Here is a 24,074-nt window from a genome sequence, read left to right on the forward strand (position 1 = left end):
CAGATACTCATCAGGCCTACTGTAACTACAGGGTGCCAAAAGATTTGGCCCTGAATCTCAGGGTGTTTGCCCCAATCTCAGGATCTCGGGGTAAGACAGTCTGGATTCCTATTCTACACTTCTGTAATTATATATAAGACTCCCAACTGGTGCTTTTCCTTCCAGAATGTTATGTTTGATATCCCTGCTTGTGTATCTTTAAATAACGACAAGTCGAGGTTCCCATGAGCCATTGGATCAACACATTTGGCAAGTCAATTAATATTTCAAGCGTCCCAGGGTCAGCTCATTTACAAAGTTGCCAGGTATGCATCTGACACATGGGGCACATGGGGCCGATCTGCCGCTTCAGCAGCTCGATATGCCTGCCTGGTCACACGCTGTATAAGTGTAAAGTGCCAGGGCTGCCTCAACATCACCAGTCTGGCCGTGGTGTAATGTCTATCGCCATAGCAACCAATGGTTCAGGTAGTAGAAATATTGCTTAGGTCACTATGGTGACAAACTTTGCACCAGAAATTATTTCCCTGCACAATCCCTAACGCCTTTAGAGATCATATACATTGCCTTAATGTAAATAGAGTCTGGACAAGCTTTAGCATCTCGTCTGTTTTTCGGCTTATTTATCATTGGGTCACTTGGTTCCCCATGACAACCAGCTAGCAAAAAGAAATGACTTTTCCAATCATACTGGGACAGACAAACACCATATCTTCCTTATCAACTAACCACAGTAGCACTGAGAAATGAACACAATACACAAAACCAAAAGACATAAGTTGTTGTTCTCTGTCTTGTTCACAGGTTACAATGTTCATCTCACATAATGAATATGGACCTCCACACCTAGAAATGTTCTTAGAAGGCCCACACGACTACCACCACCACCATGATCAGCGTTACAATCAACAGATAAAGGATGAGAATGAATCTGTCGAGCACAAAAGCTACCACTTTCCATTCTGACTTTGATTCCTCCTCATTTTTGGTGGCTATCAGATGTCTACGGACCATGAGCAGTTCCAGTAGTATCCTTTTCAGCAGTTTGCTCTCAGGGTTGTCCTTGTCCTTGCCTGTTGGATTTCCTGTCTGTACTTCTTGGAGAACAGCTTCTTGTTCAAGCATTCCTATGGACAAAGATGTTATTTTGATATTGTGGACATACAGTAGAATAATAATTCTCAGATGTTACATTGGGTTTGGCTGATACCGTTACTTTGTCTTTCTTTGCTAATTTGTTCATAGTGTAGAAGATGTTTCAGATGTTGTTGAAGTCACAAATGTAAAGCAGCCAAATCTTTTAAACAGATTCTACTCGATCTATACATATTAACACATTTTCTTTTTGTTCTGCTATACTTGGAAGCACTTTGCTTTCTTTGATTGGAATGTGTTCTAGAAAACAGGGCGTTACATTGTGATTCTGTGTGTAGATGACCATTATAGATGGTTGCCAACAATTCCAGAATAACAGGACAGTGGTTCAGGATAACCTGGAAGATGGAGGTACGTCCTGATCAAGTATGATTCTTGGGAAGTAGGGTATTACACAGAACTTTGTACCCTTACCTTTATTCTGGACACCAACAGTTTTGGAGTCCACAATATGCACATTTGTTTCAATGCAAAGAACAAATGCCAAGCGTTTGAGAACCCAGAGTCTTAGCCAGTTAGGTACACTACTTCGTACGGTAGACAGATAAAGCATATATGAGATGAAGATGGAGTCCATGATGCTGATGATCATAATGAGCAGGCAAACCATACAGAAGACACCTGAACACAGAGGAAGACAGTCAACAACTCATTATTGACTACTGTATATAGTTGGTTTTGTGAGAATTCTGAAATATTAAAGAGATTTTGATCTCATGGTTTGTACAGTAACCATGCCTTGCATCTACCACTACTCGTGATAGTACACCTGCTTCAGCCGATGTAACAGATAAAGCAGTTGTCTTAAGTTTAACAATTACTGCCAGATACCTAATACTTAACCTTACGGTAGAAGGCAATATATTTCCCATTTTTTGAATCCTATCATTTACCAAATAATTCAAGATGGATGCCCAAGCAATTCATAAGTTATCTTTTCTAGTGCAATGTGAGGTTCATACCTAAAATAGGTGGATTGTCGGTGTTGGGCAAGAAGTCATTCAGGATAAGCAGGAGCACAGAGAATCCAAGCACAACCGTTATCTTGAATCCTAGACGTTCTCCTCCCTCCATTGGTATGAACATACTTGCAACATCCACAAAAACGAGAAGGCATGCCGGGATAATGAGGTTAATGACGTACAGAATGGGAGCCCTTTTTACGTGGATCTGTATCAGACGAATAAAAAAAAAACCTAATAAAGTGTCATTCATGTTCCATCTTAGAATACAATGTCAGTGGCACCTTCATAAAAAAAATACTTTTTGAACCTGTTTTTTTATTTGTATTTTTGTTACAATAAATGTGTAGCTGTGTTAGATGTAGGATACCTGATAAATCACATTGCTCCACTCCTCCCCTCGTCTGGAGACATTGGCAACAAAAATATCTATATCCTGCAGAGACCATTCTCCATTCGAAAACATTATTTTAGACAAATCCGTGACATTGTTAGCATTGGTTGTGGGAGCCATAACCACATCGGTAGCTAGAAGAAGAAGAGAGGATTATGATCAATATGTAGGTGCATTAAGACTCACGTATCTGCATATCTGTATATTTCAGATACCATTAATGATCCACCTTTTGGAAAACCCGGATTCATTGTGTTTTAGATAAGATAAAGTCTGGCTACTTTATTTAAGCCCATACAGGGGGCACACATTGTAAACCCTATGCAAGCAGAGACATGTATACACAAACCGTGCATTCATTTTCTCACCTGGAGCTACAGTCATCCCAAAAGTTAAGTTGCACTTCTGTGAATCGAATGGGAACTTGTAGAGGTCCAAGGAGCAGGTAGTCACTAAACGCAAGGTTTTAAACCTCTGGACGCTGCCATTGTGGTAGAGCAGCAAGTAGATTGAATCAAGAGAATCGTCCTGTGTTCTGTAAAGAGGGACATAAAAGCCTCTTTTTTGTAATGATATGATAAACATATAGTCTCAGAGAACCGTATAATGCTTCCAATGGATACGTAATAAAACGTAACAAACCGTTATGAAGAAAAGTCTAGTTATGGTGCAGCTGATCGGTAGCTTCAGTTACCTCCCACTACTATATATATATATATATATATATATATATATATATATATATATATATATATATATATATATATATATAGAATTCCAATGGAAAAGAAAACATAAAGAAATGGTGGCCAAGCTTTTCAAGTCAAAGCAGCATGGGCCTCCTAATGCCTTTCCCCAACCCACCCCAAAAGCAATGCCTAAAATGCCTAAAAGTCCAAGTAGGTTTCATAACACAGCATGAAAAGACAGAATCCAACGTGATGCTGAGTGATAACCCAGACTGGGGTGGCAAGGAACCCTTGTGTTTTTGTGGAATTTACTTCTTTGCATTTCTTTTATGGTCTGTCCAACATACGTTTCGGAGACATATATGTCGGGGGTCCAGACTGAAGCTACAGGGATGGGAACTCGCTTGATCCCACAGAACTCTTGTGGATCCCAGGAGAGAAGCTGATTTTGCCATATCTATAAAATTGGGGGGAAAAAACACATTTTATTGCTAGACAACAGCGTCTCTTAGAACAAATAATACAAAATATGCCACTAATACTGGAAGTGAGTCAGATTTATTGCAAAGGAAGACAAAGGATTGATTGATCCACCTATGCACACCTGAGATTCCTGAAAGCATACACTGCTGGGGGTACTTGAGGGCCAATGAGTAAAAACTCTTTACGTAATGATTGATGGAGGTTTTTGTAATTATATTCCTGTTGGATTGGAGCCAGAAACCTTTTCTAACTCAGCGAAGCCCTCAGGTGTTATGTATCAGTCGTAACATTCCAAATATGATTTTGACGCATGCCAATGGTATGTACCACTGAATCAAACAGCCCTTCTTACCATTTCAAAGTCCATCAATGTTGTAAGAGTCTGTAACTTTTCATCCTGTAAAAACCAAAGGAGAAATTGGAGTTGACAAAACGTTGTGGTGGACCCTGAGGATACCTTTGTTTGTCGTATAACTCTGGGCTAGAACATTATTTAAAGAGGATTATCGCCAACCCAGGTTGCCTTCAAAAAAATTATCTTAACTGAACAGTTACGTCTACAAAACGTCTCAGCTGCTTGGAATCCAGACATTGTGAAGGATCACGTTGAGTGATGTGACAGCTAAACCCTCCATCTTCTAAGAACGGAATATTACATGCTGGTAAACACATGATTTTGTGTAGACATCTCTGGATCCCATTGGTGTGGTCCCTGACTTTATTATTACTTCGATATATTTAAATTGTATTACTTGGAGCTACTGTACCATGTCTAGGATTGCTCTGAAGATCACATCTATTGCCACAAACGATGTCTCCTTCCAGTTTTTGACAGGGCGTACATACATGAGAGTTGGAGATTCATTGAAGATGCCCAGAGCGTCTGTAACATCGTAGTATCCACATGCATTCTGTCCAAGAACCACAACTGCACATATAGACATACATTTATAAGAAACAGATAAAGTACCTCAAGCAATGTAAATTGTAATCAGCTTTTGTGCATGGATCAAAGGGGCAAGTTTGTCCTAACCAAAAAACGCAGAAGTGGGATCCATGCCCTGTAACTTTTTGGGATAGTTGATGATAAATACAATTAAATTCAAATGTCCACTGAATCATAGTATATCCTTGGTGTGTTTATAAAGCATTATTGCGGACTGAAGTTATTGACAGTATGTTTATTGAAAACAAAAATCATCTAAAGTGTACCTGTTGCTGGGAAAGAAACAGGGCGCTCCCCAGCTGTTGAGAAATGACATCTCCTCTTATCCAGAAACAGCTAAGTTCTAGCTGAGAGCGTTGTAGTTAAATAAAAGCGAAGGGGCTACCTTATTTCTACATGTATCTAGACTAGGAGACCCAACAGCCGGACAGAAGATGTCCCGTTAATAGATACATATTTAACCTACACGTGTTTGCTAGAGATCTACACATCTATGGAAGGCTTCTAATAAAAAATCCTTTGTCCTGTTCCCTCAGACTACTATATATTATACGGTTGTGTTGGGTACCTATAGCTTGACCACCCATGGGATGACAAGACCTCCAACTCCAAGATGATTATAGAAAACACATGACTGCATTAAAATCATTGCTACTTTGTAACATGTTTCACTTGTAGCTGATGGAGGAAGCCTTCTGATCACCTTATTTTCCTAAATGCATTAGCTTAGATGGCTGTTACATTGCGCCGTTAAAATATTATCTCTAGCTCTACATTTGAATGCAGATCTATGTTTCGAATAAAATCAGAGTTAAAGACTTACCAAGTTGCAAATACAAACAGGCAAGCACTGCCAGCATTTCAACCACATGTGGGAACCACCCGTCTCATTGTGTGTCCAGAGGATGGGATCTCGGTGCTTTTGGCCTCAAGGATTAATTGAATGGGGCAAGATTGAGTGGTAAGACTGGAAAAGCTGCTCCTTCTGGTTTATTTCACGTCTTTATGAAAACTACACAGAACACAAGGCCACAGAGAATAGGAGAGACACAGAATGAAGTGACAGGTTTACGGATTACTGTCCATTGTAAGTGAAATTCTTAGCCAAGTTTGCATAGTTAAAACTTCTAGCAGTTAAAGATGCTGTTCCACTTAGACAGAACAGTTGCACACTGGTATGTTAAGAGAGTGAACCTTAGCAGATTTCTTTTAAATGGTTAATAAACAAGACAGAATTATGAAGGAAGCCTTGGCAGCTTTTATGTCTTCCCGTGATCAGTGCCAGAATTGAAAATCATTAATGACCTCTCATCTAGAGCCAGGAAGTGTAAAGCGACTTACTAATTTCTATGCGAAAAAAGATCTCGAAAATTGTCATTTCAAGAGTCAGGAATCTAATTATTGGTTTTAGGATCTAGATTTTCAGGATCAATGGAAGAGTCGTGGGAGTCTTGAGCAAAAATAAATCTCCTACATGCAGCTCTGCATTCTCATTGAAAGATGATGCAAGCATATGACATCATACACTTGCACCCCAGTAATTGCCTGTAAAGCCTCATGCTTTACTTCTAGCGGAAGATCCACAGTGCGGGTTTAGAACTATAGACCACTTCATGGAAAGCTATTGTTATACTCTAAATACATTAAGCTAGGAAGTAGTGATTTAAAAAAAATGTTCAATGGTTGCCTCCAATGTAACCAAGAACAGATTTCATACCAGAGAGACTTGGTGTGCACCATACCTGTATCTGGAAAAAAGATTCCATGCACAGGGCAATTCCTGAGATCATGCTGAATAGCAGCCAGCTCTAGAAAACTTAACTGATCTTCATACTTAGGTTTAGAAACAATCATAACCATGGTGACGTCCCAGAGACTAAAATGCCAGATCATTCTAGATTTTTGTGTTCTACGTTACAGAATCAGCAGTTCTTGGATGAGTAAGTTCACCTATACAATCTGATGGGGTGTGTGGCTTGTTATGGCTTAAATATATTCTTAAATGTTTCATTCACTGTCTTTATACCCAGCCAAGTGTGCTCACTTGTGTTTCAGCTTCCTTTAACCAGAACCATAGGATCCAAACGTATTCATCACCATAAATAACATTATTTGTTCAATAGGCTGTAATCTTTAGCAATCAAGGGACCACACATTTCTTGTTTTAAATGCCTCCTTGTCAGCATATGAGTGGTTTTGAATAATTTGCGAATGAATGAAGCGTAAGAAAACAAAGACACAATCAGTGAGAAAAGAAAGTTTTATTGAATTTGGGCTGTTTGTAAAACTATACAAATTTACAGCATAGTGCAAATATGTCTCATTAGTGCATCAGATTCAAGTAGAGCAACAATGTATATAAGACTGTCAGGCGTAGTCGTGCTTTCTACGGATGTCAGGCAGAGTTACAATGTACTGGTAAGACTGTCATAGTGTAATAACAACAGCCGTATACGCTGACAACGTGCACACAATGTCTGCTACATCCAGTTTCCATACGGCTGTCTGACTCTTCCATGATGTGTATTGATCCGCCAGTTAGGGTAACGTATAGCTGGTATATTTGACCAATAAGGCATAGATAACTAATCGGTTCTGGAGTAAGTTAGCTAGTCTGATGTAGTCTCTCTCAGGGGTAGTTACGGTGTAAGGGAAACGGAAACAATTATGTAAGATCAAAGGCAGTTTATTCACGTCTGTCTAATAAAGTCATGATTTATACATGCGGCTGTCAAAGACAAAGGCTGTCGGTCACAAGCTGTATATATAACTGACAAGGTATGTACCCCTATCCGATAGTCACACCCTGCACATTGCTACCGGGCATATACACAAATGCAAGCACAGTCAGATGCAGTGTATACAGTCAGGTGGTAATAAACTATCAAGCACAGCCTTAATGTAAATGTGGCTGTTAAATGCATCACTGTTATATCGCTAACATATGGCTATGCCAATTCAATGTATTCAGTGCTGACATTCATTGACGGGATGTCCGTCCGGCCTCTTGTCACAGTATACATGTTTGACAGGCGCCACTACGCTGGATGTAACGGTATGTTGGCGGGCAGGGTAACATTGCATGATCATTCCTCATCTACAAGCTCAGGAGGGAATAGTTATACATGGACCCCTGAACTCCTGCTAAATAATGTTAAATATAACATGTACATGAATGAATCCAACCAGTCTCTTTAAACCAATGTCTGATTTCAGGTTTAAAAGGAGCAATCTAGACCTATTTGCATGTTAAATGCCTATTGGACTCTAGTGGCTCCTCCCCCAGCTGCTCGTACTGAAAACAGAGAGCATTCTCCAGTATGCTTCTTGCACATGCTCAGTAGAACTCCCATTGTAGCCAATGGTTCTATGCTACTGAGCACGTGCAAAAAAAAGTTGCATACTAAAGCTTCCCGGTTTCAGAAGTGGCAGCCAGGGAGGGAAACAAGACAGAGGTTGAATTCCCTACTTCAATAACTAGAAAATACACTGTCTAATTTGCATTCAGGAAAAAGATTTTGAAATGGTCTCCAACATGCGTTAAAAGTAAAAAGAAATTCAGTTTTGGGACTAGGGTGTTCCTTTTTTAGAATTTTAAAACCCAAACGAGTGCTTATCTCTTATATTAGTAACAGGGACATATTAGACATCTCAATTGCCCCACGGAAAAATACTTGACATGCTCTACAAACTAATTGAAAAAGTTGCATGTAAGACAGGAGACTGAGGACAATCTTGACGTAATGCTATCCATTACTATTTGAGGCATCAAGACTGAATAGTTAATTCTTAGAAGGAATAGCTGAGAATTTATGAGTTCTGGGGTTTTGTACAAGAGGTGACCACCACAGAACACATCATTTTTATTTCTCCCACTCCTGCGTTTCATCCAACACGATTAGCAGCTGAATTTAAAATGTGCGGTTAAGAAACATTAATATATTGTGCCATTAGAGTTGGGCATCCATTGTCAGGTTTGTAGAAAACGCAAGAGTGGTGTGGTATATTAATCTCATTTACCCCTAATGGGTTCCGTAGTAATGAAGAAAGTGTATGTATAATAACAATATAACTTAAAAATAAAGTAAAATACATTTCATACTGCAAAAGTTTTCACTTCGATATAATTTTATAAATGCTAAACACAAGTCCTAAGTTTTTGAGTATTTGTATTTATATATCAGTATGTTCATATATATATATATATATATATATATATATATATATATATATAATTAGATATATTTATATTAAATGTAAAAACAAACAAAGCTCAGCTTTGTTAAAGAAAAAAAATGTATCAGACCTTGGTCTTCAAAAACAAACACAAAAAAATTACCAGCATTTCCCAGAATCCTCAGTGGTCCACGGCAGATATCTCATTACATTCAGTGGCGTCTCTGCCATTCCTCACCGTGGATAGAGAAAAAGAGGAGAGGGGGCTCACGGGATCAGTGTAATAACCTCGAAATGAGTTGTATATACAGAATGAATCTGTTTTGGGACAGAAGTAACACGTGAATAATGTGCAAAACCTTTAAGGTCACCAGTGCAGATGAGGTGACCTGGGTGGTCCCTGAATCCCGTATTTTTTTTTAATACATTCAAATTTGAGCATGTTTTATGAACACACTTTGGACCCCCCTCCCCTGCTGAAAATGAATGTTCTGCAATATATAGGAGTACACACGTCAAATCTATATAATTGAATGTGCTTCAAACTAAGATACTAGTGATATTATTACCATATACATATGACACTTTTTATCCTTCTGCCAGCTAACAGCCTAACAGCAAGACCCGTTAATTAACATAGCAGACCTAGGTCTATAGAGAAACCTTGTTTAACCATAAATTGCAGAAGGTTCATTTTCATCCTTGAACATGCAGTACCCCTGTGCAAAGCCAATCTAGTTTCTCCATGCAGTTTGGTCAGCCCTATGATGTCACTCGTTCCTTTCTTCTGTAGGGTGTAGGTCCAACGACGCATCTCCTGGAATTACCCCTGTAGAGAGATAGGAAACCACACCGTCTTCTGCGGCAAACAGAGCCGATGATCCGGCAAGATTCACCATCTCCTCTGAAAGGAAAGGAGCCGAGCTCTCAAGATCAGAATTTTTGCCTAGGATAATGGGGTTTAGAACAGTAATTAATTTAGAACAGGATCCCAGACAGTTTAGTCTACAAGAGTTGGCCCAGAATTCCACCAGGCTTCAAGCAGTGACTCTCTATGATTGTAGCATTGCGTGATTTATGATATGCTATGTAGTAGTGAATATGCATGGATCGGTTATACTTGATACACTCTTGCAAAGAAAAGTGTAGCAATTCATAGGGGGTAAACATATAAAGAAGTAACTCTAGGCAAAGTTTGAAACATGTACTGATTACCATAGCAACCAATGGACTGTTCATGCCCACTTTCACTAAAATACACAGTATAGGGGAGTATAGAAAGGATCCAGCATTGGAGGAACATAGTTCCCAGTTTCCTACCATGTAGCCAATCCTCAAATTGCAAGCCAAAAATACCTAAACTAGATCGGCACAATGTACAATTCCCCCTCTGTATATTTGTCAAGGCTAACTCTTGAGATCCATTCCTTCCACTCATTTCTCACCTTGACAGGAAGAGCTGAATGCGGGATTGAGGCCCTTTGGCGGCAACTCAGCCACATTCTTCTCTAAACCAACCGAGAGTTGCTGCACCTGGGGAAAAAAACATGTCGAAATTGGAGGATAATTCCTTGGGGCATAGGTAAAAGGTTTTTTAAATGGTGACTGGTTTACAGCTTGTTATGAAGATTAGAAGAAATTTAGTTTCCTCTGATGTCCTAAAATGGGACACAGCTTCCCACCTGTGATAGACTGGTGTCCATTGTCGGAAGGCTCCATTCACTCACACAAAGACCAGTGCTGAACATCTGTAGACAATATTAATGATTACATTGTATCACAACATTTACACTATGCATTGTAGGAATACATTGAAGACTCAATAATTAGTGGGCGAGCTGGCACTGGGATCCAGAGCTCAGTATACCTCTTATTATTTTCCGAGAAGACAAACAGAACATTCCAAATCCTCAGTTGAAGGCCTATTGGTATGGGAATCCCTTTGATGAAAGACGCTACATAAATAAATGTAATGTAAGTCAAGAGGATTGCTCATTAACAATCATGGCATGTGTCCATATAAAATACAGGTGATATTTATGGCTTGCTTTTTTTTCTTTGTGTGTTACCCATTTCAGATTTCCAATGTCTGAATGTTTATTTAATTAAACAGACCACGTTAAGATAAACTGTTCTTTAATTTTGTGTTATTGGTTGTATACTCAGAAAAGTAGACACTCACATCCAGGACAGTAGATGAGTCCAGGTTATAATGATGACTTCTGAGAAGCATTTGTAGACCCTCCAGACTGACATCGGCTCCATCCAAGGGATCTGAGATGTCCGACCTGGAAGTAGGGAGGCATGTATAGAATAAACACATCATACACATTTCCATGGATGTTCCACCCAAGAAGACTGTTTGCCAGTATACACTTACCTCTCCAGTGGATTCCTTCGACCCTGTCCTTCCAGCTGCTGAGATACGGATGCCTGGGGTGAGCTGCAGCTTTCCTTCCCTTCCAGTATTGACTGGACCATTGCCACTGGAAGAACAGGTGGGTCAGAGCAAGAATTGCAATTGCTCAGGGAGATGTCTGGATCTGCAGTTGCCTTCACTCCTGGACTAATGGGTTCTTCTTTAATCAGCAGAAGGCACTTCTCCCTACAGTAGGAACACGCTTTCTCTTAGAACCGAGCAACAGATTATTTATTGTTGTAGAGTTATCTGCATCTGGTCTTCCTTATGATAAATATATTTCTGGACATGGATAAATCTATATAATTTACTGGCACTGATTGTGCCTCATCGTACAGATAGAAAGCTGTGACCTTCTATTAGTCTTTACTCACCTTTCCCCATCGGCGGTGGATGGGGCAGTTGCTGTGCTACTGGATGCCGTCTCTGTAACATCAGATATGATTGGTCCAGCACTGACTGTAGAGCTGCCTAATGAAGAGGCAGGATCTGCCATTGGCTGCAAATTAATACTATATATTAGTCTACATACATATAACCAAAAAATGCACAAACATATGGGCAAGTTTACTATGTAACCAGCCGCGTCGTACTCAGTTTAACTTACTTAACATACGCAATATTATCAAGGGAAGGTGGAACTGGCGATAATATAGACATTAATGATCATCAAAAGGGATAATAATATGTTAAATACAACTTTACAATGTAACGACCAAGACACACTATACAAAGCTTTTGTTTTGTTAAAATTGTATTAGCATTGGACAACATTTGATTCTGATGTTAACTCATATCTCGTCATCTATAAGACTAGAGGGAACAAAGATTCTAGATGTGATAAAAAGTATCGGATCAATGGCTAGATTCTAATAACTAATTTTATCTCAACCTCTTCTATCGCAGTATATGGGAGAACCAGTATTCTAATACCAAAAATAAATAATATATCTGGGAACAAAATCTGACCCAAAAGGTTTCCAGCCATAACTTTATTTTTGCCCAACTGTCTGTACATTATAGCTGATCCTTCTTTGTGTTAATGTATATGGATGGCAAGGGATACAAGACGACATTCCAGGTGCCATTTATTATTCATAATGCATCTGTGCTGTATGGGTTCAACACCTTAGATGAAGTTACAAGGTCATACTGTAATTGTAGATTTTGTCACTTGTTTTGCTAAAAAATCAAAACTTGCTGGTACATAAATTTCAGCAAGAACATTAAAAGTAATTGCTCCAAGTGCCCTTGGGGCTTAACAAATATTGAAAGGCAGTATTTCATTCTGTGTATGCTGAGGTCATACGTGTCTAGTAGAAAAATGACTTCAACAAATGAAATATCAGGCAATACTTATTGCTCAATATTGCGTTCTGAAAAGGATATATTCTTTTGAATTTCTTTTTGGGGAGTCTGTGTTAGGTGAAAAGGAAATAAAACGGTATGAAAGAAAGTGGAAATTATCTGCTGCTTAAATGAAATCAAAACGTAAGGAGAAAAGTAAGGGTGAAAAGGGCTGGGAGATGGACAGCGAAGAAAGGAGAGGAAAGGATTAAATTGACATGAGGAACTAGAGAGTTCTAGGGTGAGGAAAGGGTGCTTAAATTAAATTATATTAATCGCCAGGAACTAAACATTAACTGAATGGTAGTTCATCTAGTCCTGTGACCATTCAACCCTTTGATGGAAATATGGTAGGCAAGTACATGTTTGAATATGGAAGAAAAGGATCATACTCACTGATTGGATGTAATATGGGTCATGGAGGGAATCCACAGGAAGGTGCCGACTGAATTTGGAAAGTGGGAGTGCAGAGTTTCCATCGTCCAACATCAGAGGACTGAAAAGGAATGTGAAGTGTTCAGTTTAGACATTGCTGGGTTCATGGAAAAAGTGGCAGATTACATGTTGTAGACTAGAACGACAATACACAAGACCAACAAATATCATAAAGTGACAGGCAGAGTGACAAAGGTGACTGCCCGACAGTAAGTACAACTAAGCCCGACACGTAAGGCTGAGCTTCTGTGTATCCAGGGTCATTATCTGGTTCTACTTCTGCGTTCTAGAATTCAGTTGTGGACATCAACCAAAACAACTGGTCTTCTGGCGGGTGCGAAGTACCTCCAACTTTACTACAGAATGCGATGGAGATTCTGGTTGAACCTGCAGCAATGTCTTTAGAAATGTCTCTGCACTTAATGATAAGCTTTAGCAGAGGAGCCCCAACTCGAGAATAAAGGTTTTCATGACTCCTACACAAATACCGAGGTTAAGTTGGCTTTAATGAAGACCAGACTTGCTTTGGATGTTCTTATACAGAGAAACAAGCATCCAAGTGTCCAATATTAACCTATACACCAGCGAACAACCCTGAGCGACACCCCAGATCCCTAGAAATATCACCAGCTAATGCCGGTGTCAATATAAAATATATCCACCAATTCATATATTTCATCCATATTTATTTTACAATCCCTTTTAACATAATATATTTAGAAATGTAAAAAAAAAAACAGAAGCAAAGATTACGGTTAATTTTTATGTTAATGTAACGAGTGATTTACTGATTGCAGTTAATGTTACGTGTTGTCGTTATTTTCATTACAGTAACATTATTCCGTTGTGATTGTATTATGTGTATGTGAGCGCACCCAAAGGTGTTTTATCATCTCCCATCCTATGCATTTTGCTTTGGGACCTCGTCCTCCTGGTAGCCCCTCTGCCCCCTCTTTCTGTGAATCCCCCCATTCTGCCCCCACAATAGGTCCAGGAGCTGAGAGGGCACTTTGTACACAGGGATCTGAAAGCAAAGGTCAGCAGATCTGACTCAGCAGGACCATTCAGTGGCCGTCACCACGGTGACCGAGTCAGGTGACCCGCGCCCCGGCCTTGCTGAGCTTGTGAGTTTGTTGGTGGGGAGGTTTTGTGTCGGCAGGGTGGGCAGAGCCCTTAACAAACCCCCTACCTCAGATACTCACATCTTTCTCTTTATTCCAGCGCTGGTGGGCCCGGGAGGCAGCTGCCCAAACAGAAATTGGATTAACTGTCAGAGAAAAGCACAAAATCAGGTGCTACGGAATTCACTGAACCACAAACCTGACCGTAACAAAGAACACAAGCGACATTACAAAAAGATAATCAGCAACGCCTTCCGGTGGCACTGATATCACAAGGATGCATTCTCTATATATCCCTAGGAGCGTTTTAAGAACTGGAGCGTATTTGCATTACAACATTTTTGGGTCAACAGTTTTAATGTTTATGGCTTCCGTAACACAGCTGTCAATCAACATTCTATTTCTTGAAGCTATTCCCCTTTGGTACATTTTCTTGTCAAGACGTTATGTAGCGGCCAGAGGGTAGGAGGTTTCATTGTAAGAATATGTGAACAAACATCAACTGAAAAGGTACCAGGCATTCTGAGTCAACGTAAATATAAAAGTTGGTCATAAAAAATTAAAAACATGTAGCTTCATCTACTAGTGAGAACTTGTCTCCATTCACCAACTCAAGAGGATAACCGTGGGTCCTCCCATCGCTTGGGGCCCTTTGATTAATTACAATATGGCACATTGACAAAATGGTTCTATGTAGATCCAAGACACCCAGCCATTTATAAGAACTCAACTGACCTTACTGATTATCTTCTGTTGGTGTGAGTAGTTCTGTCTGAGGGAGACAACTTCCCTCCATAGGACCTCATTCTGCCTGTAGAAGAAATAAAGGTTAAATACTGAGAAAATTATTAAACTACAACCCAGGGCAACTAGAACATTTAAGCTGAATCCAGTTTGCTCTACATCTGACTCAACGGTGAATCAAAGATCTGTTTCTCTTTCTTTCCTCGACATCTCTCTTTCCTAAGAGCACAGAATGCATGGTGTGCATCACGGGGTTCCACAGTAATACAGACAGTAGCTGAAAAACCACTCAAACAAACCATTACGTTTCCACACTTGGTCACTGTCTATAGACACCAATCCTCTGGGGCTCCTAGTGGTAATGGTGTACTTCTTTGGTGGCGTAATTATGAAGATTTAGTTGTTCCAATAAAAGGTCTGAAACTGATAGAGTTGGTCTATGGTCCAAAATCGGTGGTCCTAGAACTATTTATCAACACAACACTCTTGTATGATTCTTCCATAAGGCCCCATACCCATCAGACTCACTGTTTCATGTCTTGTATTTGGCACTCTGTGTTCTCTTGCTGTCCCCGTAGGGACTGGACTTCATACAGCAGTCGGCTCACATCTTCATGTCGAAGCTTTGTCTCCTCGCTCTTCACAACAGATACCTGTGGGCCATACAAATCCACTTGCTGCACTCAATCTGTCATTCTGTTTTTATTATAAGCATCAATTAGACAGGCACTATGTCTGCAAGCACTTTAACATACCTTTGCTAAACCTCAATAAACATTTTATGTCAGAAGGCCCTGCTCTGCTCATCAGGACAGGCAAGTACTGCTCTGCACAGTACACTACTTCATGTTCATGTTAATGAGGACACACGTCAACCTCGATGGCTTTTAATTCTTATCACATATACAATTTAGGCACTGATCCTATAGATGGCTGCCTGCTGAATTGTCCCTAGAATGTGATCTACATACAAAGTATTTATTGAGTGTTATTTACACCTATACAGTTATCAACTGGTTTGTAATGTATTCAATAATCAGATATAAAGCTCATAATTAATCAATTACATTGGATGTAGATCCACAACTCCTAACTGGTAGGTCTGTAGGTGCTGTCGATTAACATCAACCTTTATTCTCAGCCGTCCGGAAGCGGACTGTGAATCATGGATGTCATATTTCAAGATAGTCTAAAAGCTGCCTCCTGTAGGCATATAGAGGACAGGTCTATCAAAGCACCTAGAGCCAGGCGGTGGTTATCTCACCTTCCTCTTGATGTGCTCCAGGAGATGTTCATGCCCTTGCAAGAAGTAGAGATGCTGAAACTCTGTGTCATCTCTTTCTGGTTTCACTAGCCCACCCTGCTCAATATTCACCACTTTCCTGAATCCATCTGCAAACAGACAATATTGAATTGATAATCCCAGAATAAATGTGTTGGTGACCCCACGTGCACGTTACCATAAATGCCACAAGGGCCACATTTTTAATTCTAAGTGCCAAAGGGTCGAGCACTCAAAGATTGGGTTAAAAAACGTAGTTAAAGTGTTAGGTTGCTTTTCGAGTTATACTGATCTGATAATGCCGCGCGCTTTCTTAATGTATAAGATCAGAATGCTGGTATGGAGATTTACAAACTTACACATATTCAGCTGTCTCACAAAACTGGCCATGTTGTTGTGCTTAAAATACTTGGGTAAGACTTCCTTGGCAAATCTTCCTTGATCAAAGACATGGAAACTGGTTCCATTCTGGAAGAAACCCAGAGATAAGAGGTGTGAAAAGTAGTATCAAGCATACAGATGAGGAGGAAAAGGCATTCAGAAATTCACGTGCATTCTTAACAACACTTTTTTTTCTGAAAAAAGGCAAGTTTTATACTGTCGACAATAAAATAAAAGGCTAGCTTCTCCTAGTATTAACATCTCCCCACTTATCACTATACTGGGTAATGGTATTCTATTTTTAATGGTACGCAGATATTTATATCACAAGACTGTATGAGACCCTAGAGAGTTATCATGGAGGAATTGGGGTCCAAACATGGCATAACCCAATAAATAGTTAATATGAAACTTGTTGCCCCATGTGACTCCTCTATGATGTGAATTTCTCTGTCTATGATAGGAACGTATTGGTGGCCATACGCACATTCACCCCCCAATCACAGAAGGGCCACCATTACCTAGACACTGGAAAAATATCCCAATTTACATGAATTAATGAAAACAACGGAGATTTGTCCATGTATAACCAATACTGTTTTTATTTAGGCAGCATTTATAAGTATAACTAATATGAATACATGTAATTATAAAGGTAAGATGGAACAAGTGAAGAATGATTGCCAAGTCTGTTGTCAGCGTACCACACCGCGGCTTAGTGTCATTCACTCAGGCAGGCTGAGACTTGGGAAGCTATACAACTTTTGAGTCACCTAATTTGTGCTGCAGAAAACACATATTTTACAAAGTCAAGATGCTACATGTGCCAAACTCACCTAGATCTGCTCTACCCTAACTCTTGTGGCCATTCTTACTTAAGCCCAGGTAGGTCAGTTATTGGAACCTATTGGGCTTTCAGATAGGCTCGGGTCATAAAACATAGTAGCAAACCATGGTTCTTCATCAGGGTTGCAGACCAACAGCTGGACGGCAATGGGTTTGGTTACATGACGAGTAGACTTAAGGTGGGTTCCATAACTTTACCTTCAGGAAGTTGCTTAATGCAATGAAATAGTGTTAGACCCTGTCTGACTGATTACCGCACAAGCCTTTTGGATGTAAACGTGAAACTGTGCTACAACCCTGAAAATGTAATTTGTACAACTAATGAGATAATCTCATATGTGGGCTGCACTAACTGTTTAACTAGTTCCATTAAATATAACAGAAAAGTGGCAACATATTTCCACTAGAAAGCATTTAGACATTATGTTGTCCATAAATAGTGTCCAATGTGATATCCATGACTGAAGCCGGATCCAGTATTCACAATCCCCAAACAGATGGTCTCACCTTCTCTCCTTCTGTACTCCTCTATGTTAGCTGTTATGAAGCCATAACGGAAATAAGGTTTGATCCACTACAACTGGTCTGCCAGCTAGAGAGAAGGCTTTCCAACATCAGCAGCATAAGTCTGGATTTATGGCCTAACCATCCTAGAAACCCCAACGTATTATGTGAATGTCCCAGGAAAGGTAGAATTAGGTTTATGAATAAAAACAATGCAGAAAAGGGCAAGTGTCCCCATTTTCAACCATATCTTCCAGATGCGAACGGTTGACCCTCTTTGCTGAAGGAGCTGAAACATCAAACCTCTCTTGTTAACTTCATTTGCTTATGATTGAGATCTAATCGTTAAAGCTAAGGCCATGAAATGGAAGCTACAAGAACATTTCCAGATATTATACTTGCGGACACAGATGTCTGGGGCAAGGTTTGTATTCCTCTTCTACAATACCATCCTTTCTTGATCCCAGATCTTTCTGAACTCCTATCTCTGTCCACAACTTCTACCTCACTCCATTATCTTTATCTTAGCGGCAGACAAGCTAACTAATGCCTACTATGGGAATGTAGGGTGGAACTATAAGAAGGGCTAATTTTGTTTAAAATGTGTAGAAGAACAACCCCAATACAGAAGTCAGTGGCATGCAGCGCCCAGAATATTCCTGTACCGATACTAACACCTGGTGTTTAAACTATTCCAGTTCTCAGCAACAATGTAACTGTGAGCTATGCAGAATCACAGGCTAACCTTCTATAGATAGATATTCACACACACCAAACACTCCTTGGCTTCGGGTTCCCTGCCTTGTGGACTATGGAAGGAACCCTAAAGCCTCCGCTTGTATCCTCTGACGTACTAGCTGGTTTCATAGCCCTCTAAATAACCCAACGTACTCACCACACTCCAGCAAATAAGGTGGTTGGTTTCAGGGTCTTCAACTAGCGTCCACAGCTTGGTGAGGAAGGCTGGTACGTTGTTACAGTACCCATCCATGGTCAGGGCAGATTCCTGCATTTTGACAGGTGATCGCTACTCACACTCCATGCCTTTGAGGTGGTACGGTGATATGGACTGCCGAGAGGGACCCATCTACTGAGGTCACAGTGTCACAATGAGAGATACTGCAGCTGATTCACACCACCATGTCACACTGTTAAACACTCAGCACTAATTCGCTGCCACCAACCCCCCCCCTCGCTGGCACAGAACAATAGCCAAAGTGAGCCAGCATTCATACCCTGGCCACAAAGCCCTGAACAAACATGCAACATCATGCAAAGGGAGCACACAGCATGTTTAATGCTCATAAGAATGACCATCACTGGGAAAAATTTAACTCCCCATTACCTGTCGACCATGTGTTCATATATCTTCATATGTCATGCAGTAAGCTGTATAAATAAAGTGGATATTTCTAACTCTAGGCATGATCGCAAAAGGGGTCATGTATGTATATGATATGTAGAAAGATGCATAATGGTGCTTAAGTTGGAATGCCACTAGGTAGATACCATATGTTACGTGCTTTGTATTCTATGCATGCACATTGAGGATGGGGGTTCACATGATCCCAATTCTTTCTTTCCAATAAACTGGGTTCAGAATTAAGTCTGGTCGTAATATGTCCATGCTATTGGCACGCCATGATGCTATACAGTATGGCGTGCCCCATTGATTAAATGGCACAGGGAGGTTTATGGCACTTCTATTTCCCGTGGTACAAACAGCCACACCATAAACTGACATGATGGTTACTTTAAGATTCAACAGTACTCGATGTAGGCAGGTTTTCACACTAAGTAACCCACCAATATATGAATGTCCATATGTACTGCAGATCATAGAAATGCAATATCGTGAGTCATATGAAAATATTTTAGCATAACATAGAAACACATTCTTTTTATGTCTGGGCATTCAAAAATATCCGTTTGTGATGGCTGAACTAGAATTGCAACCAGGCTTTTTAATACATCAAGCAGAATTTGTGCTGATTTAACTAATCTGAAAAACAAAATCCTACGAAGTGAGTTAATACCTTGACCATTCACCTTGTTCATTCAGTGCAGTGAGTCAGAGCTCAAAAGCCACTGCTGTTGGGAAGGACTATGATTTCACCCTGCAGGTGGCTGTGGTTACACTGGAATCCACTACATACCAATGACTTTTGCCAGTAAGAGCAACCCAAGAATCAGCAGCCACCAATCCACAAATAATCAACCAAATTTATATTGAATTCCTGCCACCTGGTGGACATTCGCTGGTACTGCCAACGACTTGGAACTCTATTGCAAAGAGGAATTCTGCGGTACTGCTTATAGAAACTATAAGTTAAACACACACATTTCTTATTATGTTAAGTATATTAAGCAAAAATGCTTAATGCACCATAACTTTAGGCAATGGCATGGTTAACATAACTCCTGATAATACACTGATTAACATCAACTGCATAACTAGGTGATGACTTCAGCAAAGCCAATTATGTTGCATGGTATATGTTGTCCACTGCTCACTAGGAGGCCCACATATTAGAGATTGCCCGGAACCATTCTGTACTTATATCTAGTCTCCTGTGTCTCAGGCACAAGTGCCATAAACGAGCTACCTGTGCATAGACACTCTGCAACCTGCTCACAAACCCTTGTCTAGTTGGCAATAAAACCATAGGCTCTACAGAGGGCTTCACACAGAGAAAACACTAGGAACTGATAAAAAAAAGGAACAGATTCTCAATTTACCCCTAAATTGGACATTTATGGGATCACATTCTGTCTAATACATTCTCTTGGGTTTATTCAATAAGTGCATCTGAAAGCATTAACTATACATTAACTCACCAATGCTGCTGAAATACACTTGCATAGGTCCTAGTCAATATGGTGATATACAATTCTTTGGTGACTTGCAGTTGAGTTGGGTTTAGCTCTAATGTTTAAAAAAAATACAGATTGAATGTGAATATAATGCATTCCAATGTTGTTTAAAATGTACATTAGTTTTACATTTTACATCAAAAAGTAAGCTCTGTTTTTATGACCAGAAGAAACATTAAAGCCTTAATACTTATATGAGCAGTGCATCAATGAAATGCTTAATGTAAACATTGTTTAATTGTCCTGTTGTTGTTTAATTGTCCTGAGTATTCTCTCCCAGCTTCTAGAGCATGTTAGGATTCTTATGGCCAGCAAGGGCCGCCTTGGGGGCTGGCTGGTGGTTTATTGCTTTCCAGGGGTGTTTTTCTTTGTCAAGCTTAAGGGTATATTTCTTCAAGTGGGGACAATGTGCAAGAAAGGCTTGGATTACTTCTGGTCCCACAACACAGTAGCAATGGATCTCTTCCAAAGCGATGCACTTCTCGGCCAGGTTGACAAGTGCACAGTTAAGAAGGCGGGAAGAAGTGGTCTGTACAGTTAGCTTTTTCAGCGTGCGCCAGTAGTTGTCGGTGGCAAACCGGACTTCTTTCCCCATTTCATTGAAAGTGTTCAACTGTAATGTTGCTACCGGAATATTAGGCTTTAAGATCCGTGGGATCTTCCAAGCAGGGACTGTGTGGTCCAGCTCCAGATCTACCAAAAGAGATGGATGACATTCACAGAGCTCTCCCCAGACCTCATCAGATATGGAAAGTGTGTATTTGTCCAATCTTTCGCACAAGATGTCTAGGCGCATAAATGGTGGCCTGTGCGGTTTCATTAGTTCCCTGAAAACATCTTCTGATAGACTAGAGCAAAAGGCACCAAGGACTGAAAGTTTAGGACAGTACTGTAACACTGCAATCAGGGTATCAGGGGTTACCTTGCAAACAAAAGTGCCATTGTTTATGTACAAGCTACGGAGATTTGGACTCCCTTTAGCAATGAGTCGGACAAAGCCATCGCTAAGGGTAAAGGGAAGCCTCCGTAGATCCATGTAATGCAAGTCTAGATGACTCTCTTTACGACATAGGTTCATGATGCTCTCCAAGATCTCCTGTCCAGAATAAAATAATGGATTCTCTCCGCAGCAGACAATGGTCAGGCTCTCCAGCTTGTCACTCTCTTTGGACAGACAATCTAGGATTTCTGTTACATTTTTGCGGTTGACCTCCTTGGATTGGTCAAAAACAATCTTTAGCTGCTTTATCTGGCTCAGAAAGCACTCCATACCTTCTAGACACAAAAGCTCTTCTTCAGACACCCAACTACAGGCAAAAAGGGAAAAAGTCTTAAGTTCCTGGTGAGAAAATTTCTAGAGCAGGTTTATAGTTAAGAATGAATGAACGAATTAATGAATGAATGAAGCTGTAAAGCAACCCATATCACAGACACTCTTTTACTCCCATTTACAATGCAGCAGGATATTATGGTGCTATATAAATCAATCAAATAGCAATAGTAATACAATTTCCTTCATACCTAATTTCGGTGTAGTGCCAAACGGTGCTAGATGCCACCGCGGATGCCCAGTGCTGACACACCTGGGAGACTGCCCGTCTGTCTCGCAGAGGTAGGTAGTAGAATATTTCTCCAAGGATCTCCAGTGGTAAGTATTCCCACCGGTCAGCCATCGCAGCTTCAGTACTAGTGCCAGGGAACCCTGTAAAAGGAAATAGAACACACAATATATAGTCCAGCGGAAAACTGGGATTACCAAACAAGGAAATAACTCAGCCGATGATCCTTGTTACTGGGGTATAAATGAAAATGACTGTTTACGTAAAAGGAAAGGCTGCAGGTAAAAGGTGTGGCTGTGACGTCCTTCAGTACAGACCTTGGTGACGGTCAAAGGTGAAACAGATACACTGTCACCGGCCTAACAGAGTTACTAAATCATACGACATATAGGACCCAGTGTGCGCATTTTATTTTTTTATTGCCATGCAAGGGTGCTTTAAGACACCAGAGGGCTGTGAGTAACCCGATAGCTGTTGGACCCTCCTTATTGTTTAATATTCCTATCTAATGACAACTACATTTTAATAAGTATCCAAAATAGTTACTTATATTATACAAAAGACGTAGACATGAACCGATCCCCATAGCGTTCACGATTTATCTTTCACGTATAGTTAAAGACACAATGCAGCTATCGTATGCACTAACGTGTGGTGTCCCTTTAAGTACTGTTTAGCAGCGCCATGCAGAATAATCAGGCTGTCAAGATTAAGACAAGATCAGACTTCAAAAGCAACGGTGATCTCTGCTGTCCCATCACAGGCTATATACCCCACTCCTTCCTTACTTACGGCACAGAAATCTCTTCCTCAAACAGGGAGCTTTAACCCTCCCGAAAATCGGTATTGGCTCTGCGGTGTCAGATGACATTCCGGGCCAATAGAAAGCAGTATACTGCGATTACTCCCATACACATTGCTTTCCCTTTGGTCTTGCAAGACAGTTGCAGTAAAGCAGTTAACGGAGCAGTTAACGGATACTTTTAGAAAGTTAAGTTGTATCGATTCATATCGATTTCCTATTCCCTTGCCTTAAACTGTGATATTTTATCGCTATTATTTTTAACAGTTATACATTTTAATGTATAATTTACCAGCACTATGCTTAAAGGGCAACTGCATCCATATTGGCCATATTGTATTGTAAAAATAAATACATATGTTTGATATGATCCTGTAGATAATATGAAACATGCAACATCCGCATGCTTACAGAAGGCAACCTGATACGGAACCTCTTTTACTGCAAATAACCCCAGCCAACTGCCAAAGCAGCGCCAGCAGGAAAAAGGTTTTATTGTATTTTATGTTCTACAACTTTATTATTTAATAAAATTTATTGAGGCACATTGAGTACACGTTGGCCCTTTAAAACTGCCCACATTGTTTGATAAATGGGCTAGTCCTTAGGCTGATTTAGACCTAACCTTCTTCTCTTTCATACACCTCTTGCCTGGAAAAGGAGTGGTATTGATTTGCAAATCCCGGTTGCGTAAGAAGTCCATTAGCAGGAAAGTAGCAATATAATATCTAAAAAATATCATAGTCCCCTAAAAACTTTTATTTTCCAATTCTTCTTCAAGAAACATCACTCACATGACACTAAGCAAGCTGCCAGACAGATCGGGCAAAGAAGATGTACAAAAGGTAGTTGGCCGAGGATAGATTCCTTGTCGGGGTCACCAACGCCTCTGTATCACAAACAAACCTGCCCACGGTGCATCGCGGCAGAGGATTCATTACATTTGTTCTCCTAG

The 24,074-nt window shown here is 40.2% G+C and overlaps 3 protein-coding genes across 3 annotated transcripts; all 3 read right to left on the minus strand.

Moving 5' to 3' along the window:
* Positions 1-779: 779 nt before the first annotated feature.
* Positions 780-5,526, minus strand: LOC128467752 (5-hydroxytryptamine receptor 3A-like). Its single transcript, XM_053449455.1, has 9 exons — positions 5,453-5,526; positions 4,451-4,611; positions 4,036-4,080; positions 3,548-3,657; positions 2,880-3,046; positions 2,488-2,645; positions 2,118-2,325; positions 1,570-1,776; positions 780-1,127 (listed from the first exon to the last, which is right to left on the minus strand). The coding sequence occupies exons 1-9, from the start codon at positions 5,487-5,489 to the stop codon at positions 859-861; spliced, it is 1,362 nt and encodes a 453-aa protein (XP_053305430.1). The 5' UTR covers positions 5,490-5,526; the 3' UTR covers positions 780-858.
* Positions 5,527-9,425: 3,899 nt separating this feature from the next.
* On the minus strand, positions 9,426-19,299 carry HSF4 (heat shock transcription factor 4). Its single transcript, XM_053449153.1, has 13 exons — positions 18,780-19,299; positions 16,513-16,621; positions 16,136-16,263; positions 15,400-15,524; positions 14,863-14,938; positions 14,209-14,273; positions 12,968-13,067; positions 11,599-11,723; positions 11,186-11,410; positions 10,988-11,093; positions 10,488-10,553; positions 10,251-10,338; positions 9,426-9,751 (listed from the first exon to the last, which is right to left on the minus strand). Exons 1-13 carry the CDS (start codon positions 18,894-18,896, stop codon positions 9,576-9,578), a joined length of 1,506 nt encoding a protein of 501 aa, XP_053305128.1. The 5' UTR covers positions 18,897-19,299; the 3' UTR covers positions 9,426-9,575.
* Positions 19,300-20,618: 1,319 nt separating this feature from the next.
* FBXL8 (F-box and leucine rich repeat protein 8) lies at positions 20,619-22,895 on the minus strand. Its single transcript, XM_053449214.1, has 2 exons — positions 22,280-22,895; positions 20,619-22,065 (listed from the first exon to the last, which is right to left on the minus strand). Exons 1-2 carry the CDS (start codon positions 22,429-22,431, stop codon positions 21,042-21,044), a joined length of 1,176 nt encoding a protein of 391 aa, XP_053305189.1. The 5' UTR covers positions 22,432-22,895; the 3' UTR covers positions 20,619-21,041.
* Between the last annotated feature and the right edge of the window lie 1,179 nt (positions 22,896-24,074).

This window comes from Spea bombifrons, chromosome 10 (genome assembly GCF_027358695.1).
Source record: "Spea bombifrons isolate aSpeBom1 chromosome 10, aSpeBom1.2.pri, whole genome shotgun sequence".
NCBI lineage: Eukaryota > Metazoa > Chordata > Amphibia > Anura > Pelobatidae > Spea > Spea bombifrons.

Excerpts from the sequence above, each read along its gene's own strand:
- HSF4 (XM_053449153.1), bottom strand. The coding sequence starts at position 18,896 with ATGCAGGAATCTGCCCTGACCATGGATGGGTACTGTAACAACGTACCA. Across the intron at positions 11,724-12,967 it reads ACCCATATTACATCCAATCA|CCAATGGCAGATCCTGCCTC; the intron begins GTGAGTATGATC and ends ATTAATTTGCAG. Across the intron at positions 11,094-11,185 it reads CGAAGGAATCCACTGGAGAG|GTCGGACATCTCAGATCCCT; the intron begins GTAAGTGTATAC and ends CCCTACTTCCAG.
- LOC128467752 (XM_053449455.1), bottom strand. The coding sequence starts at position 5,489 with ATGCTGGCAGTGCTTGCCTGTTTGTATTTGCAACTTG. Across the intron at positions 4,081-4,450 it reads TCAGAGCAATCCTAGACATG|GATGAAAAGTTACAGACTCT; the intron begins GTACAGTAGCTC and ends TGGTTTTTACAG. Across the intron at positions 2,326-2,487 it reads GGAGCAATGTGATTTATCAG|ATCCACGTAAAAAGGGCTCC; the intron begins GTATCCTACATC and ends CGTCTGATACAG.
- FBXL8 (XM_053449214.1), bottom strand. The coding sequence starts at position 22,431 with ATGGCTGACCGGTGGGAATACTTACCACTGGAGATCCTTGGAGAAATA. Across the intron at positions 22,066-22,279 it reads TGGCACTACACCGAAATTAG|TTGGGTGTCTGAAGAAGAGC; the intron begins GTATGAAGGAAA and ends TTTTGCCTGTAG.